The sequence below is a fragment of the Echeneis naucrates genome, chromosome 17 (genome assembly GCF_900963305.1).
Source record: "Echeneis naucrates chromosome 17, fEcheNa1.1, whole genome shotgun sequence".
NCBI classification, from domain to species: domain Eukaryota; kingdom Metazoa; phylum Chordata; class Actinopteri; order Carangiformes; family Echeneidae; genus Echeneis; species Echeneis naucrates.
In genome coordinates this window covers 11,045,723-11,061,161 of record NC_042527.1, presented here as the reverse complement: position 1 = coordinate 11,061,161, position 15,439 = coordinate 11,045,723, and the positions used below count along the sequence as shown (strand labels likewise).

At 42.5% G+C, this 15,439-nt stretch overlaps 1 protein-coding gene across 2 annotated transcripts in view; it reads left to right on the top strand.

Moving 5' to 3' along the window:
• The first annotated feature begins 13,168 nt into the window (after nt 1–13,168).
• The window catches only part of ephb1 (EPH receptor B1), a 140,968-nt gene continuing 138,697 nt past the window's right edge, over nt 13,169–15,439 (top strand). For both annotated transcript variants that reach the window (XM_029525602.1, XM_029525601.1), the window contains exon 1: nt 13,169–13,437. In XM_029525602.1, coding sequence (XP_029381462.1) covers nt 13,377–13,437 — 61 coding nt within the window. In that variant the 5' untranslated portion in view covers nt 13,169–13,376. The remainder of the gene's footprint in view (nt 13,438–15,439) is intronic.

Genomic DNA, 15,439 nt, shown 5'->3' with positions numbered 1-15,439 from the left:
GTTGGTTTTGAAGAATGTGGACTGGAGGATGGCTCCCAGGATGTCTTTGTATCAGCATGGTTGTTTAAATGATCACAGTAACGTTTCACAGGTTGCCGTCCGCGGCGCAGATGTCTCCTCACTCGGGGTCTGCATTTTGCGACCCTGGTGACAGGCTTGTCACTGAAAGACTCGACGTCAGCGTCGTATCCGCAAAAGTGACATTTATAACTCTTAGTGTTAGGGAACCTGAAACAGTTACCCTTACTGACTGTGTCACTCTCACTTTGACAGCCTTCAGTTTTAGCACTGAAATCCTGGGCATCTGCATCATAACCGGAAGACGGCGGTGAATCTTTTCTGTCATTACTGTTGTTGTCATCTGATTCATCTGAACTTTCCCGTGGACAAACAGTCATCAGCTGAATGGCAGTATCTGTATAGGAACTGGCTGCCGTTTTCAAGTGATCCATTGTTATGAAACTGTGTTTTACAGCTTCTTTGGGAGTGATTCTCAGGTCATAATCTGGACACAGGCAACTTCTCAGAAGGTCTAAAAATGTCCTCCTGTCCTCATATTCAAAATGGCCTTTTGTTGGTGTATAGTTCATTACGGCATGCCTTAAGTTCCGGGCAGAGTCAAAAGGCCTTTTATAAATCTCTGGCTTGTCACCAGTCACCTCCTCGAACTCCTGTGGTGTCCTTAGTCTCAGCCCTGTGGAGCCATCCCGAATGAAAAATGCCCAGGTCCCCATTCCATCAAGAATGTGGTGGTCGGCTGGCTGGCCAACCATTTGGACCATGGTCTTCATCCAGTGATATTCACATCTGTAAGGGAAGAGGTCGGCACCAAAGTACAGGAACGCCAGGATACAGCCCACTGACCACATGTCAACAGATTCGGTCAAGGGGAGTCCCAGGTTTACTTCTGGAGCTCTGTATGCAGCAGTCTGCATCATCAGTCCAACCTCCATTTTGCTGCTGTGAGTGGCCAAACCGAAGTCGATCAGCTTGATCTTGAATGGTTGATCAACGTGATTCACAAGCATCACGTTGTCAGGTTTCAAGTCCGTGTGCATGATGCCAATACTTTTCAGGGCTTCAAAAGCAACGAGCAGCTGGTGGGTCACAGGACGGAGTTCATTAAGATTCAGTGGCTTCCATTGCCTCTTCTTCAACAGGTCCAGAAGGCTCATGTCCAGCATTTCGAAGGCCAGACAAAAGTGGCCGTGGTACGTGAAATCATCTATGAATCTGACAATATTGTTCTTGTTTGGGTCGAGGACGCTGACTGCCTTCAACATGGCCACTTCTCTTTCGATGAATTCATCTTCGTTGCCTTTGTGTATTTTGATCGCCACGGTTTCGGATGTGTTTAAGTCGATACACGTGGCAACTTTTCCAAAGGCACCCTCTCCGTTAAAATCCAGAATCTGGTAGAAGGTGGTATTGCTTTGCATTATATCTTGTTCCTCTGGTAGATCTTCAGGGCGTGCCCGTGAAGTTTCTCTCTGCTTTCTCTTCTCTTGCATCGGCGAAGGCATCTTTGCAGAAAAATCAACTTTTCAAGCGCAGTGTAGGTCACCTGTGTCTCACTCTGAGGGCGATCAGAACGAACTGACCAAGTTCATCTGACGGTTCTATATAGATGTTGCTTTGATGCCATAGATGATGTCATAGGTGATGTCATGCAGATGTTAAGCATCAAAGGATCAAGGGCTATAGAATGGAGATTAAAAAGATCTGAACTTCCCAACACTATTGGAGACAACTACACGAAAGCAGGCAACCAATTAACTGCTAAGAAATGGCTGACCAATTTGAAAGTAAATTCAAGGAAAATTAAATAAATAATCTGTATGTATTTTTTTTTTATCTCTGTGAGTGAAGAAATGTTTGCGACATGATAAATGTTTACTTACTTTCCTCATCAAAAATCCATTCAAATACATTTATGAAGTCCAGAATTTCTGTTCATTAAAATAACATGCTGCATTATATTTAAGAAATAAACAAAACAAAACAACAAAAGCCTGCCCTCAAAGTTGAGGGCTTTTAACCTCAAGCTTCAGCCACTTTATTTCGCTCCATTATCTCTTGTTATTTGCACCAACTGGTTCACAGATCGCCTGCCATGTTCGGCTGCAGTGGCCTATCTGATCTCCGGATGGCGCTGTGGTCTTACCCCATGATGGAGCACAGCAGTAAATCAAGTGCTGCGTGGTACCACAGGATTGTGTTTTCATCCTGTGCTGGGAAATGGAAACGCTCCACCAACAGCGGTGGTGAAAAAAACAAAAAAAAAAACAAAACACCACACAAATGTATCCTGTAATCAACACAATCGCTACAGTGTCAATGACACTTTTCAAGGAGTTTGGACTGACTCCTAATGATGCTTCATGAATCCATCTGACATTTGAGAAACCCAAGAGACATTAGCCGTCTTCTTTGACCTGAAACAATCCATAATGACCCCTGACCTCTCACCGTCTCAGTTGTTGTGTTGATTCTGGCACTCAGCTGGAAGTGGCTGCAGCTTTGGAGGGAGGAAAACAAAGAGGACAATGAAATGAAAATATCACATGTATCTCATTTTAGCAGTGCTTCTTTATGACATGTTTTGAGAAAGCAGAAGCAGATAGTGGTGATAAAATGTAATAGTGTGCAAGCGTGTGGAATTAAGGAACTGTGATTTGACGTTTGTCGTCTCTGAAACAAGTACAGCATTGCAGTGAATTCCGTATCAGTTTCAAGGTAATCAAAAGATTTATCCTGTCTCTGCAGAGCAAGAGATGCTGAATCTCAGTGATTGGGGAATTTGATGCTCATCCTCCTGTCTTTATGCAAACCATTAAATCTGATAGAAGCCAACTCCCTGCTAGGTAGTATTTCAAATCGTATTTGGTATTAGTTCCTGAAAAAGAGCGTGATCTTGAAAATGTGTTTAACGACACATCAGCAAATGTGTTTTCGTTTAACCTAACAGATCTTATTTTGCAGTCTAGAACGGAACACTTGTTGTTTTCAATATCTTACAAATAATTATATAACTGAATGGCGCCGTGACTTAAAGTTTCTCCCCGGACAATGTTAAAATACTCTGCTTTGAGACAGTGGTCTTCGTCTTTGTTGAATTTGAATTTCGTGACCCTGCGGTGCAGAATAAAATCCCAAATCGTAAAAACCCATAATGAAATACAAAATCTACAAGACTAAGCTAGCAGAGCAAGTATTAATAAAAGACTGTTAAATGTTAAAATACTCTGCTTTGAGACAGTAGGCACATCTATGAGCGCTTCCTCTGAAGGGAAGGAGGAGCAGCGGCGCGGCGGTATCGTGGTTAGCGAAGGTCGCAGGTTCGGTTCCCGTCCTGGGGCCTTTTGTATGTTCCCAGTACCTGCGTGGGTCTCTGCTTTAGGTCCGCTTGTCTCTGTGTGTAACCCCTCCGATGGACGAGCGGCCTGTCCAGGGTGGCCCCGCCCCTCGCCCAGACTGAGCTGTGATTGGCTCCGGCATCGTCCGGGAACGGAAATGTGAGTTAGGTTGACAGGTGGAGCAGCACAACCCATCAAAGATGGACCTGCGTTGGCTCAGCCGGAGTTTGTTCTCCGAGCCGTCCCAGTGTGGTAAGAGCATGTTGTTTGGTTACTTATAGCTGGGAGTTTGTCAGTGCAAACAGGATGTTGGTGGTTAGTCACGATGCTAAGTGTGAGAGGAAACATCTACATGATACAGATTTAGTGATTAGCTGACATGTCACAATGGTCAGGACAGAGCAGTTTGTAACTGGCCGACACCGTTTTAATCGATTGTGCCTCTCCAACTACTTCCACAGTTTTTATGTGACTGCTATTGGTTTGCTGCAGTTCCAAGGTGAAAATACACATTAATGGTGTTTCCTGATTGTTATGGTCATAAGTCTTGTATTGAATAAAAACATAGTCACAAAATTGATTGCTATCGGGGAGAGACTAAATAGGTCAAGGAGTAGAAGATCTGTGTTCCTTTTCTGTTACTTTGAGTGAAGGTTGAAATTTGATGCTAAATTTGCAACATTTCCTTGACATTGGAAGCTAAGGTCCATCGACGAATATCTCCTTGAAAGATGCAGACAGACAACAGACATCATTCTGGGGCATTTAGAATCGCAACTTTCAGTAGAAAAATTCAATAACTACAGCTTTGTGTCATTTACGCATTCTATTTCTTCCTTACAAAAATGTGCATTTGATTAAAAATGGTCTTTCAGGGCAGGATTTTCACTTTTTTAGGAATTGGATAGCCGGTTTAATCTGACCCCAAGGCGTCCTAAACCTGGTTTCTCATTCCACCTGTCTTGTGTCCTCCCGTGAGAAAGGTAGGCCACACACACACACACACACACATCCAGATGCACACAGACACACACACACACACACATTGTGCATGTTCGACAGGTCATCCATCAAGCTCTCAATAAACCGAGGATCTGGGGAGCAGTGGCTAAATGAGAAATCATTGACTAGGAAACTGTGTGGTAATGGGGTCTGGCTTTGATTGGATAAAGAGGTTGAACCAAGAGCAGAGACGTGGCTGAGCCACCTGCTTTTATGTGGCTTGACTGTAGACTTAAAAACCAGAAGTGGAAACAGAGGAGAAGGAAGAGGGAAATGTAGTAAAGGAGCAGTGGGGTGACAGATGGTCTTAGGAACTGTTAATTGCTTTTCTCACTTGTACTCATTGCTGTTAAACACATAACACAAGACGCTGATTGACAATTAGTAACTGTCAGCAAATCAATGCTCAGTGAGTGTGTTTTGAAAGTGTGTCTTACAATGATAACTCATGCTATAACACACATCCCGCGTGCAGCGCATGGCTTTGACATTTAGCATTTGACATGGGCTTTGTCACATTTTTGTGTGTATAGACACTCGTGTGCCATATCATTGAGCCTGCAACAGGTCGATAATGCTCTGAACATCACCTGGCAGCAATGTTTATTGATTTGATGATGCATGCTGGGAGAAAGGATTGCTTTCAAAGGTCAATGTTAATATCAGAAGGTCATTGTGTTAATTCAGTGCTTTTGTTTATTTGCATGTGTGCTTGCTGCAATACCTGTTGTGTAGATGTGTGCATGTGTTAAATGAGGTCATTATCTAAATAATAAATGTCCACGTAAATTGTTGTCCCACAGGCGGGTATAATTTTACATGTTCAATCATCCGAGCTAAAAGCTTTGAGCACGGCTGTTATGACATTTATCGATGGCTTATACATCTTTTTAGCAATCCTTTTGTTCTTTTTTTTTTATTTTTTTTTTTTTGAAAAAGCTCTGATAATGTCCTCCACCACTGAGAGTACTTGTTTGGCTGTATGTGCACATGTTTGTATAGAGTACAGTGTATGCTATGCAGCACTTGTTTCTGTGTGTGTGTTTCTTTTGTGAATGCATTAAGGTCCGTCTTTGTTGAATTTGAATTTTGTGACCCTGCCGTGCAGAATAAAACCCCAAATTGTAAAAACTCAAAATAAATTACAAAATCTACAAGACTAAGCTAGCAGAGCAATTAATAAAATTATTATTATTAATAAAATACTCTGCAAAACAAACAGAACTTGAATTAAACTGAATTGGTCTCAGATAATGAAATTAATTTAACTCAAAGAGCCAACAACACCAAGGCACCGAGTAAATGGGCTGCAAAACAACTGCCAGCAATATTACTGGGTAACTCTGTGTTGTTTGGATTTGTTGCCCTGTCCTTGGATTCGTAAAAATTCTACATTCCCAATAAAAAAAAAAAAAAAAAAAAAAAAAAAAAAAAAAATGTGAATATGAACATTTCAAATGTGTCTAACCCTAACCCTAACCCTTTTCAATGTTGCGTGCAGCACAACTGAAGTAGCATTCAGATGCTGGTGGCATCATGATTCTCAGTAATGTGTGACTCTAAACCTGTTCAAATGAAACTAGAAAAACAGTATCTGCATTTCTAAATGTAAGCTAAGGACATGTTTCGTTTGGAGGAAGAAATAGTTTGACATGGCTTGCAATGTAAGTCATTAGTTGTCCATAGCGGTTTTTCACTGTTTTGCACAGAGCACGTGAACAGCAAGCGTCCTGCTACATTATCGCTCATTTGTCAAAGAATTGGTTATGTAGTGGATATACTGGATTCAAATATGTTTTTTTTTTTTTTTATATTCCCCCAGGAGAGCGGAGGTTAAAATGACAGTCTGTCCAAACAGCATAAAAAAAATTAAAGATGTTGCTGTTGTTGTTTGAGGCCAACAACCTGATATTTTCAGAGCACTGATATACTTTGTATTGACATTGTGAAGGAAAGCACTGCAAAAACACAATGGACACAATGTGTACGGATCCTGAGACACAGACTTATAATATATAGCCCTGAGTATAGTCACTGAAATGAAAGTCCTTTTGTCGTTTTAGTCTTCACACAAGAATGCAGCTTTTGTGATCATGTAGTTTTTGGAATATCTCTAACAGTCTATAAGTTGTAATACAACATACTGCTTACTAGGAGTGGGAATCTTTTACTATCTCACGATTCAATTCCAATTTTTGGGCCTACGATTCAATTCAAAATCGATTTTTGATTCAAAACGATTTGATACATAATAATTTCTGCTTCAATCTGTAGGTGTTCAAAGGATCCTCATGATCTGCTCCAGTCTGCTTTGCAAGACAGAATGACAAATGGAGAAATTTGAAGTGTCTTTTTCACATTTATTAAGTTTTATCCATGCTTCGATGGAATTGTTGCATGAAAGCAGTATCACATATTGCTTAAGTAACAAAAATAAAAGTGTTTTTTAGAAAAGTGCATCTGCGATCACAAAAAAACTGAATTCATTTTAAACACAGCATAACATGGAACTGGCTGACATTTTTATAAATGCTTTTTTTTTCCCCCCCCGGAACAAAAAGGAACGTTGGGGAAATTATCTGAGGGGGGTCACTAATAGTCCACGCCCCCCCACACATGAATGAATAAATAAATTAATGAATGTGGTGAATTGAGCGTAGTGGGCACAGTTCAATTCCCAGTGGGGCACCTGAACATGTCTAGGTCAATTGGTTAATTGGTGATGAGTAATGGAACGGGCTACAGCAAGGAATGGCGACCCCGCCCCACCCCCCACCCCTAAGCTCCTAGACTAGACCAGACCAGACCAGACTAGACTAGACCGGACCCAACCCCTCCAGTGACGAGACTGGCCCAGACCAGACTAGACCAGAGATGGGACCTCTCCAGGGAGTATACTGGACCAGACCAGACTAGATGACAGACGGGACCTCTCCAGAGACTAGATCAGATCAGAGACCGCAGCCCTGCAGAGAGTAGAGACTAGACCAGAGATTGGACCCTTCCAGAGACAAGAGACCAGACCAGACAAGATGAGACAAGACTGGACCCCTCCACAGAGACTGGATCCTGGTCTCTTTTTCAGAATAAAAGGAATGCATCTGTTGGGGAAATTATCTGAGGGGGTCACTAATAATGCATGCCCCCCCACCAGTGAAGTGGCCGTTTGAGTGCTAAGTCAAATGAGTCACTCACTGAGTGAGGTTGACTGTCATGTACTTCAATGGAGATGTCAGTAATTTGGGGGAAAACCAAAGAGCATGGGGATAGAAGACATTAAAAAGTTTACAGTGAATTTGATATTTCCACCAAAGTTGTGGGACGTATGTTTCATTGTTTTATTTTTATGTTTTTGCTGAAATGTGTGGAAGCATTAAAGTTTTCAGTTATAACTGGAGAAATCGTCTGTATTTCATTACTAAAACACTGTCTCTGGGTTAAATTTACGTGAAATGCTAAAAACGAAATTCTCAAAAATAAAAAACAGAAGGAAAAAAAATTAATATGGGAAAAATTAAAATGGATTTTATTGGGCTCTAGGTAAGGACCAAAGGGTCCAAATCTTTGCTTCTTGTTTTGGTACTTACTGCACATGTGTATGTTCCAGAACAGGCTCTGTGGTGATGTCAGGATGTCCTGCATACAAAATGGAGGCAGACAGCCTGTGGATTTGCTTTATTTTCAAATCAATTTTGAGACATTTTAAATCGATTCTGAATCCTAGTAAATGAGAATTGTCATTCTTTTATGAATACATTTTTTGGCACACTCCAACTGCTTGGTGGAACAGTTCAAAAAACTTTGTTGCCTCTGTTTTGCCCATAAGTTGAAAAAATATCTTTCCCTATTAATTTCCAATTAATTTTTTTGTTTTTTTCTGTAGCTGAACTTATTAAACTATGCTTTATCCCATAGTACTTTTGTCTTAACATGAAATGAATTGGATGGGTTTACAATTTTAATTTGTGCAACAACTACATCAGAAAGTTCAACAGCTACAACTCCAACATAGTCTAAACTTAGGCCTCCACACACTTCACCTTATTGGTACATCTGTTTCAACCATCCGCACTATATACATCCTCTGGGATTACTTAGTTAGTGGACATTTCAATCAACCAGTGAATTCATTAATTCCCCAGAAGTTTAATCAGAGTTTTCGTCCTCTGTGTTCAAGCTATATGTCTGGGCTGCACTTTTTGCATTCAAGTGCAGGACCATAGTTTCATTTGCTGGATTTTGCAGAGGGCAGCCTATGACAGGAGATATCAGTGTATGGCAGACAGAGGGCAGATGATCTGACCTCAATCTCTCTCTTTATCCCTCTCTACCACCAGATGTTTATCCCATTTAGCATGACAGACTAAGGGATGTTGTGTGAGCACCTTTTTGTCCATACGTACATCTATGAAGGACTGGCCCCGGCAGAGGCTGATAAATTGCACTGAATTTGTCTGTCACAGGCCAGAGAGAAGAGGGGCAAAGACAGGTCGGAGGAGATGGAGGGTGCATTTTGATGGTGCCACTGTGAAACAAACAACTAGTTGAGAATGAGTGGGATAGGCTGTCACTTGGAGCTGACGTGAAGTGATGAGCTGTCTGGCTGGTTTTGTTTTTTCTCATTAACAAGTCCTCCTAAATGTTGCTTCCGTAGTCTGAAAACTACTCTATGAGACTCTCCAGTTGACTAGCCCATGATAATGTGTTCAGGGATACAAAAAACAATTTATCATGTGTCAAATGCTGTTGTTGTCAAGGCATCTCTTTTTAAAAGAGGCAGAAAAGGTTGATACATAATTTGGAAGGTGTATTACACCAGAGGATGAGGCCAAATGGCTAATGAGAAACTTTCTTAAATGCCTCAAATTAAACTGAATAGGTGAATAAATGAGAACCTTATTAACCTCTGTGATTAGAGATCCATAATCACAAGCAAATGAATACCTCCTAATCACCACTGCCATCAAAACAAAAAATTAATTAGTGGATTGTAATAGGGTTGGTTCATGATTTTGAATATAGTTGGAGTTCATGGATTTCATGTGGGTGGTGGTGGGGCGTTTTTTTTTTTTTTTGGTTTGTTTTTTTAAAACCCCCACTCTGGCCCGCGGACACTTTTTTGAGATGGATTTGGACACTCGCTGTAAGAACCTTGTAGGTAACAGAAAACCCTACGGCGACTGACAGATCATGGAGTGACTGAGTAGGGGGATGCACCAATTTATTATCCACCTGTCTGCGTTTTAGGCATGTGTGCACCTTCAAGTGCACATGTGCACACAAAAGCAGAATCGTGGCCTCTTGCACACGAAGAGTCAATCTCTGTCTTACTCACACACACACACACGCACACACATCTGCACTTGCGGACTTGATAAAAAGCAAGCTACAATGAAGCTCTTAGTCATTCAGTGCTGAGCAGAATCTCCTCATTCTGTTGTTGTGATTAATGGTAACTGAAGAGCTTGAATCTTGAATACAATGAATGCGAGCTGACGACTTATTAATCAAATTCCGATACTTAAGACAAATAATGGTTTCGCTGCATCTCTACAAGGAGAAATTGAGTGCACTCTCTCCTTCCTCTCTCCTTTGCCTATCCACTCAAAAGCATAAACATTTATCTAGTCTATTCTGTATGTATGCACAGGTACAGATCCTTTTTCTGGCATGTGTGTCTGAGGAGTGCAACGGCTGTCTCTGAAGTGTCTGTGCGCGGATAGCAGGGACAGGTGCCATCAGTCTTGGCATCATTGGCAGATTAATGAAACTGCTGTAAATAGCTCCTGCAGTGTCTCCTGGCCTGACCCACAGTTGTTCTACTCTTGAAATTCAAAGAGGCTTTTTATATTTTACAAATTTTTAATAAATGTATTTTTTGCAGTGTATTTTGACCTCTTTTGTAGGCCTGGGAAACCTGTGAAAAACCTTTTTGAGGCAAATTTTAATGCATTCCCCACAATGAACCTTTTTTTTTTTTTTTTTAAAACCACGCCTCCTGAGTTGTGACCCAGAAAGCACAACTGTGGGACTCACCAGTGAGCCCTGACCCTCTATTTGGGGAATGCTGGTTCAGAGCACATTTTTATTCAGCCCTAGCTCTGTACTCATATTGTCAATGGCCTGGCCAGCACCCAAGCTTGTAACGATAGATGAGGCAAAAGCGCAGCCTAATAACAAGTATATCTCCCCAGGGTGCGTGTAGCACCGTCCTCCTCTGTCACCTGGGTCCCTGTGCTGTCTCCATATTGACTTAGGCATTTCATTTTCATGCATTCATATTCATCATCAGGAAAACCTTGCCAGGTTCCATGCTCTCTGGGAAACCTCTCTCTTTTTTCTTACAGCTGTTTCATTAAAATCATCCACCTCCTTCGAGTGTGCATGTCTACTTGTCACCGACTGTTCTTATGTACTCAACTGTATCCCAACTCTGTAAACTCTGAATTCCGCTTTTACATCCTAAATAGGTCTTCCTCATGAATAACAAATATTCTCTTTTGTTCTTTATGCATTTTTTTTCTATGCAGAGGACAAGCTACATACAATTTTGTGTCTTCTGGATGAGTCCATCAAAAGAAAAACAAACAGGAAACAAGAGATAGAGAGGAACGTTGAAAATGTCATGACATATTGGTCATGGGGAAAGAGATACTGGTTGACAGGTCAAAATCGCATTAAACTTAGTGTCAGCTCATAGAATGACACAACATTTACTCAAAGTTCAAGAGTACCCATTTTGTGATCATGTATTTTTTATTGTGTTCTGTTAATTACACTTGATTTGAGAAATGGAAGAATAGAGGAATGGAGGAATAAAAAAAAAAACTGAAGGGAGGAAAATAGAGCTGGAATGCTGTACTTGTGGGCTCAGTCGCACTGAAAAAAAAAAAGAAAATCAGGCCACAGACACTGAGAGGCTCTCTGCAATGTGTTTTGACTCAGTATTGGTATTGGGCTGAGGCTCTTGAGCTGAAGTAGGCAAGTGCTTGTGTGGCTTTGTGTGGATCATTATAAGAGTACTGTGTGGGTGAGCGACGGCACGCACATTTCTGTTATTGTATGCTTGCATTTGTCCATGTGTGCATTGTAAGGCAGGATGTGCTGCTGCAGCAGCACTATTGTCCCCGCTACCCCTCATACTCTTCCTTCCTTCCTTCCCTCCAGGGTGTGGACAGCAAACGGGGACAGATTGCACTGTGTTGCTCCTGTATTTGGAGATGACCTGTGCAGTCATAGGTGATGATGGCTGGCCTGGTGACAAATAAGGCCAGGTGGCTATGAAAGGCCTACAAAACAGCCAACACCAGGTTGTGCTGCGCCATGTCAGACTACAGCGCCACGGCTCACCACACCATTAAAAATGACAAATGCTCTCATCAACTGCTTTCCCAAGTTAGCAACCGCTGCCTGATGCTCCTGAACCAACTTGTCTGCTCCAGTTCATTTGCTTGGCCTTTGCCACAAATCGGAACAACCATTTATTAAAAGTGCGAGTTCCTTTTCATTTACGTGTTTGAGTTCTGTCATTGTAAAGGTTACCAGTTGAATCACAAAGGGGCACAAAAGATAGATGTGGTGAGAGCCATTCACCACAACCGCTTGTTGGAAGAAAATAAAAAGTTGGGCTTCTGTTGAGTACAATGTAAGTGTAACACAGTATTTGGAAAATCCAGCTTTTCAGTCTATTAAAGTCAGTAAAAAGTAAAGCAGGTAAAAGGTATCCAGGCCAGTGTGCTGTGAGGGGACAGCATTGAAATATTAGGTTATCCAGTGGCTCGGGGTAAAACCAGGCCTACTCAGGCCAACTCCATCCCAATTCTTCGACTCCAGGGACATGGGGGAACAGATCTAGCCAGAGACAGGAGTGTAGTTCTGGGCTACAGGGTGGCAACAGCCCCCTTCCCCTGCTGAGGCAGACCCTGGTTCCTTGTGTCCCTGCAGGGAAAAGCTCATTGTAGGAATCATCTGTTGCAATATACCTGCAGACAAAAGGAGTGATGGGGGGGAGGGGGCAAAGGGTGGGAGCTGATGTGCAATGCCTGTTTAATATCATTATGAAGTGCAGGTGAATTTTCCGATGCCATTTCAGACCATCTTGATTGTAAATGGGGTCTGCACTTTGTGCGCATGATTGGAGGTTGAGAGTGTCACAACATTTAAAAGGCTATTTGGCACTTTAGACTGCAGGGAGGGAGTAAAGAAACCATTACGCTGCTGTTTAGTAAAAAGGGATGAAGAGCAAAAAACTCTTGTATCTTATTTGTAGTCTCCAACATCCTTGGTCGACATAAAATTCAGTGTGGAGCACAGTGTCAACCAGGGTGAGTGAAAATGGCTACATGTGTCTGATAAATGACAGCGGGTTTCTTTTGCTCCACAGGCTGTCAGGCTGCTGAACAAAGTTCACAGCTGATAAGATCGTCTCCCATGGGGTAGCTTGGCTTGGCCCTGGGTTCGTTTATTTATTTATGTATTTGTTAATTTAGATTTTTTCTTCTTTCCAATTTCTTTATTTTTTACTTTTTTTCCTATTTTATTTCGCTGGGCTGCAGTAGCCACAGAAACCCAAGTGGTGGTGCTGTTTCCCTTCACTGCAGCGGACTCCCGGCTTCAAATAGGTCAAGGAAAAGTTTTGTGTTTTGACAATGCGCGGTGGGCGGAGCGGCGGGCCGTCGATTGGCTCGTGAGTTTCGGCTCCCAGTCGGTGATTGGCCCCGGCGCTTCAACCGGGGCCGTGAAGCAGGCAATGTAGGGTCCCCCAGTCCGCACCCCCACCCCACCCCACCACCACCACCTAACCCACCCCCTTCGCTCTTCGCACCCCCTTCGGTCCCTTCCACTCCGCTCTTCCCGAGCGCTGATTGTAACACATTGTTTACTACGGCTTGAAATGTGACTCACAACGCGGGCTATCTGGTGGAGTTTACCGCTCTGACAACTGAAGGGATTCTGTTTGACGCGCGCCGTGCGTCTTTGGTTATTTTAGGGACGCGCCGTGGAGACTCCCCTTCTGCCATGACAGTGGATTTGTTTGCGCTTTTATGCGTCCTGGTCATCACATCCTCTGCGATGGAAGGTAAATGAACAGACAAACAAACAAACAAACAAACAATTGAATAAACCGGGGACTGTAATCTCGTTGTTGTGGAGGTGGAAATGCTCCACTCCAAGACGCGCTCCGTGTCTCTTTTTGTTGGGGGAGCGGGATGCTGGGAAGGTTTCGTGGCTCCGGCTCAGAGATACGGGGATGACATGCACGTGGATCGCGGCAGATCGCCGGTCCTCTCCGCTCCGCTGCCTGTCCGCCTGAGAGTGATGCACTTTGTCTGCTTTGAGTCTGATTACCTTGAATTGCGCACGGCAGTTTGTTGGTGGTTATTTTCTTTCACCCCTCACTCTTTTTAGCCTTTCTCCCTTTAAACAGCACAGCAATTAGTTTCCCTCAGTGGGGCAATGAAGGCTGAATTTGTGTCTGTGACTCCTTCATTTCATCCTCCTGCCATGTCTTTTTTCTTCCTTTCATCAAATTGTAGAATTAAAGTGCCTGATTTTTATTATATAGCATTTTGATTTGCTTCCAAAAATTTAATTTCTAAATATCATATAACATGGGTATTTTTTTTTATTCAGCACATAAATAATTCAACAACTTGGTTTAAAAATAACTGAGAGCTGTCTCTCTGCTTTTCTCAAAATCTCCCTGTGTTCTTTTTGTCCTCATTCATCCCCATTTTCTTATTCCTGCCTTTTGTCTTTCCCATTTGCACTTCCATCTTTTTCACTCACACACCCATCAGGAAAGACAGTGGTGCCACCAGTAGCTAATATCTCCTCACTTAAACATGTTTTTCATTTCCGCCGTAGGCCCCCGGGGGCTGAACATGGTGCTGTAGCTTCAGACACTAGCTGCTGGATAGATATCCCAGCAGCACCAAAGTGTCTTTTCACATTTTATTGTGCTGGAGCGCAGCCCTGCCAATAAAGCATATGCGGGAACGCAGCTTCTTTCCCGTGGCTTTCTGTATCCACTCTCAAAGGCATAAATAAGTAAATTAGAAGCATAAATAAAACGAGTTTGCTCACATGCAGCTTTTCTCTTTAATCATTTACAAACTCCTGCTCCTGTGCTTTTCCTTGCACTGGCTATGCTCTGTAATTCAGCGGTTGCTTTCTTGTATGTGCTCATCAGATTTCGACACAGCTACGGATACCAAGCCCAGGCCCAAATTGCTACCTCTGCGAGGATGGATATTTTCATGTTCAAATGTTTCCCCGATGAGAGATGGCAGCAGAAATGTCAATTCAGGGAGATGAGAGGGAAGAAGGGTTAGGGAGGAGTGAAATTTCACTGTTTGGAAAAGGGGTATGGGATTACTACTTAAAAAGATTGGATCAGAAAGAAGCAGATGGGCAGGGAGATGGCCCCTGGGTTATCTCAGGAACAAGGATGAAAGTGATTTCCTTGTTTGGGTCGTTAATTGAAAGGAGGTTGTCCCATGGGCAGGTTAAAATCTTCACTGATCTGAACTCCAATCTGTTGCCTTTTCATTTTGTATGTGTGTGTGTGGATGAGAATGAGTGTGTGAAGGGGGCGTGGAGCCATTGACCACATTAGCCCTGCTTTCCAGTCAGCGTTAATCTGATTACCGGTCCGAATCAGCCAGAAAGTGTCAGAGATCTGTGTGCATGGATGTGCGTCAGGGTAGCCACTGCCCTCACCATATGGACACACATTTGTGATGAATTGAATGTTTTATCTGCCCTCCCTACATATGTGCTCACACACACAACAGTGATTAGCTGATTAACTGTATGATGAAACTGTAAAGAGGAAGGATGGAGAGTTGGGAGGGTAGGAAAAAAGGGTGTGTGTGTGTGTGTGTGTGAGAGAAATTTTGTGTTTCCACTCAAATGAACACCCCGAACAATTAGTGTGAAGTTGGACATAGAACAATTGAGTCTGTGGGATTGAAAATCTAGCAAAGAGAGCCCAGCAAAAATACGTACACATATGACTCACATGAACACACTTAATCACTTCAAAGAGAAAACCATTCACCAACAAGTTATTGAGGAAG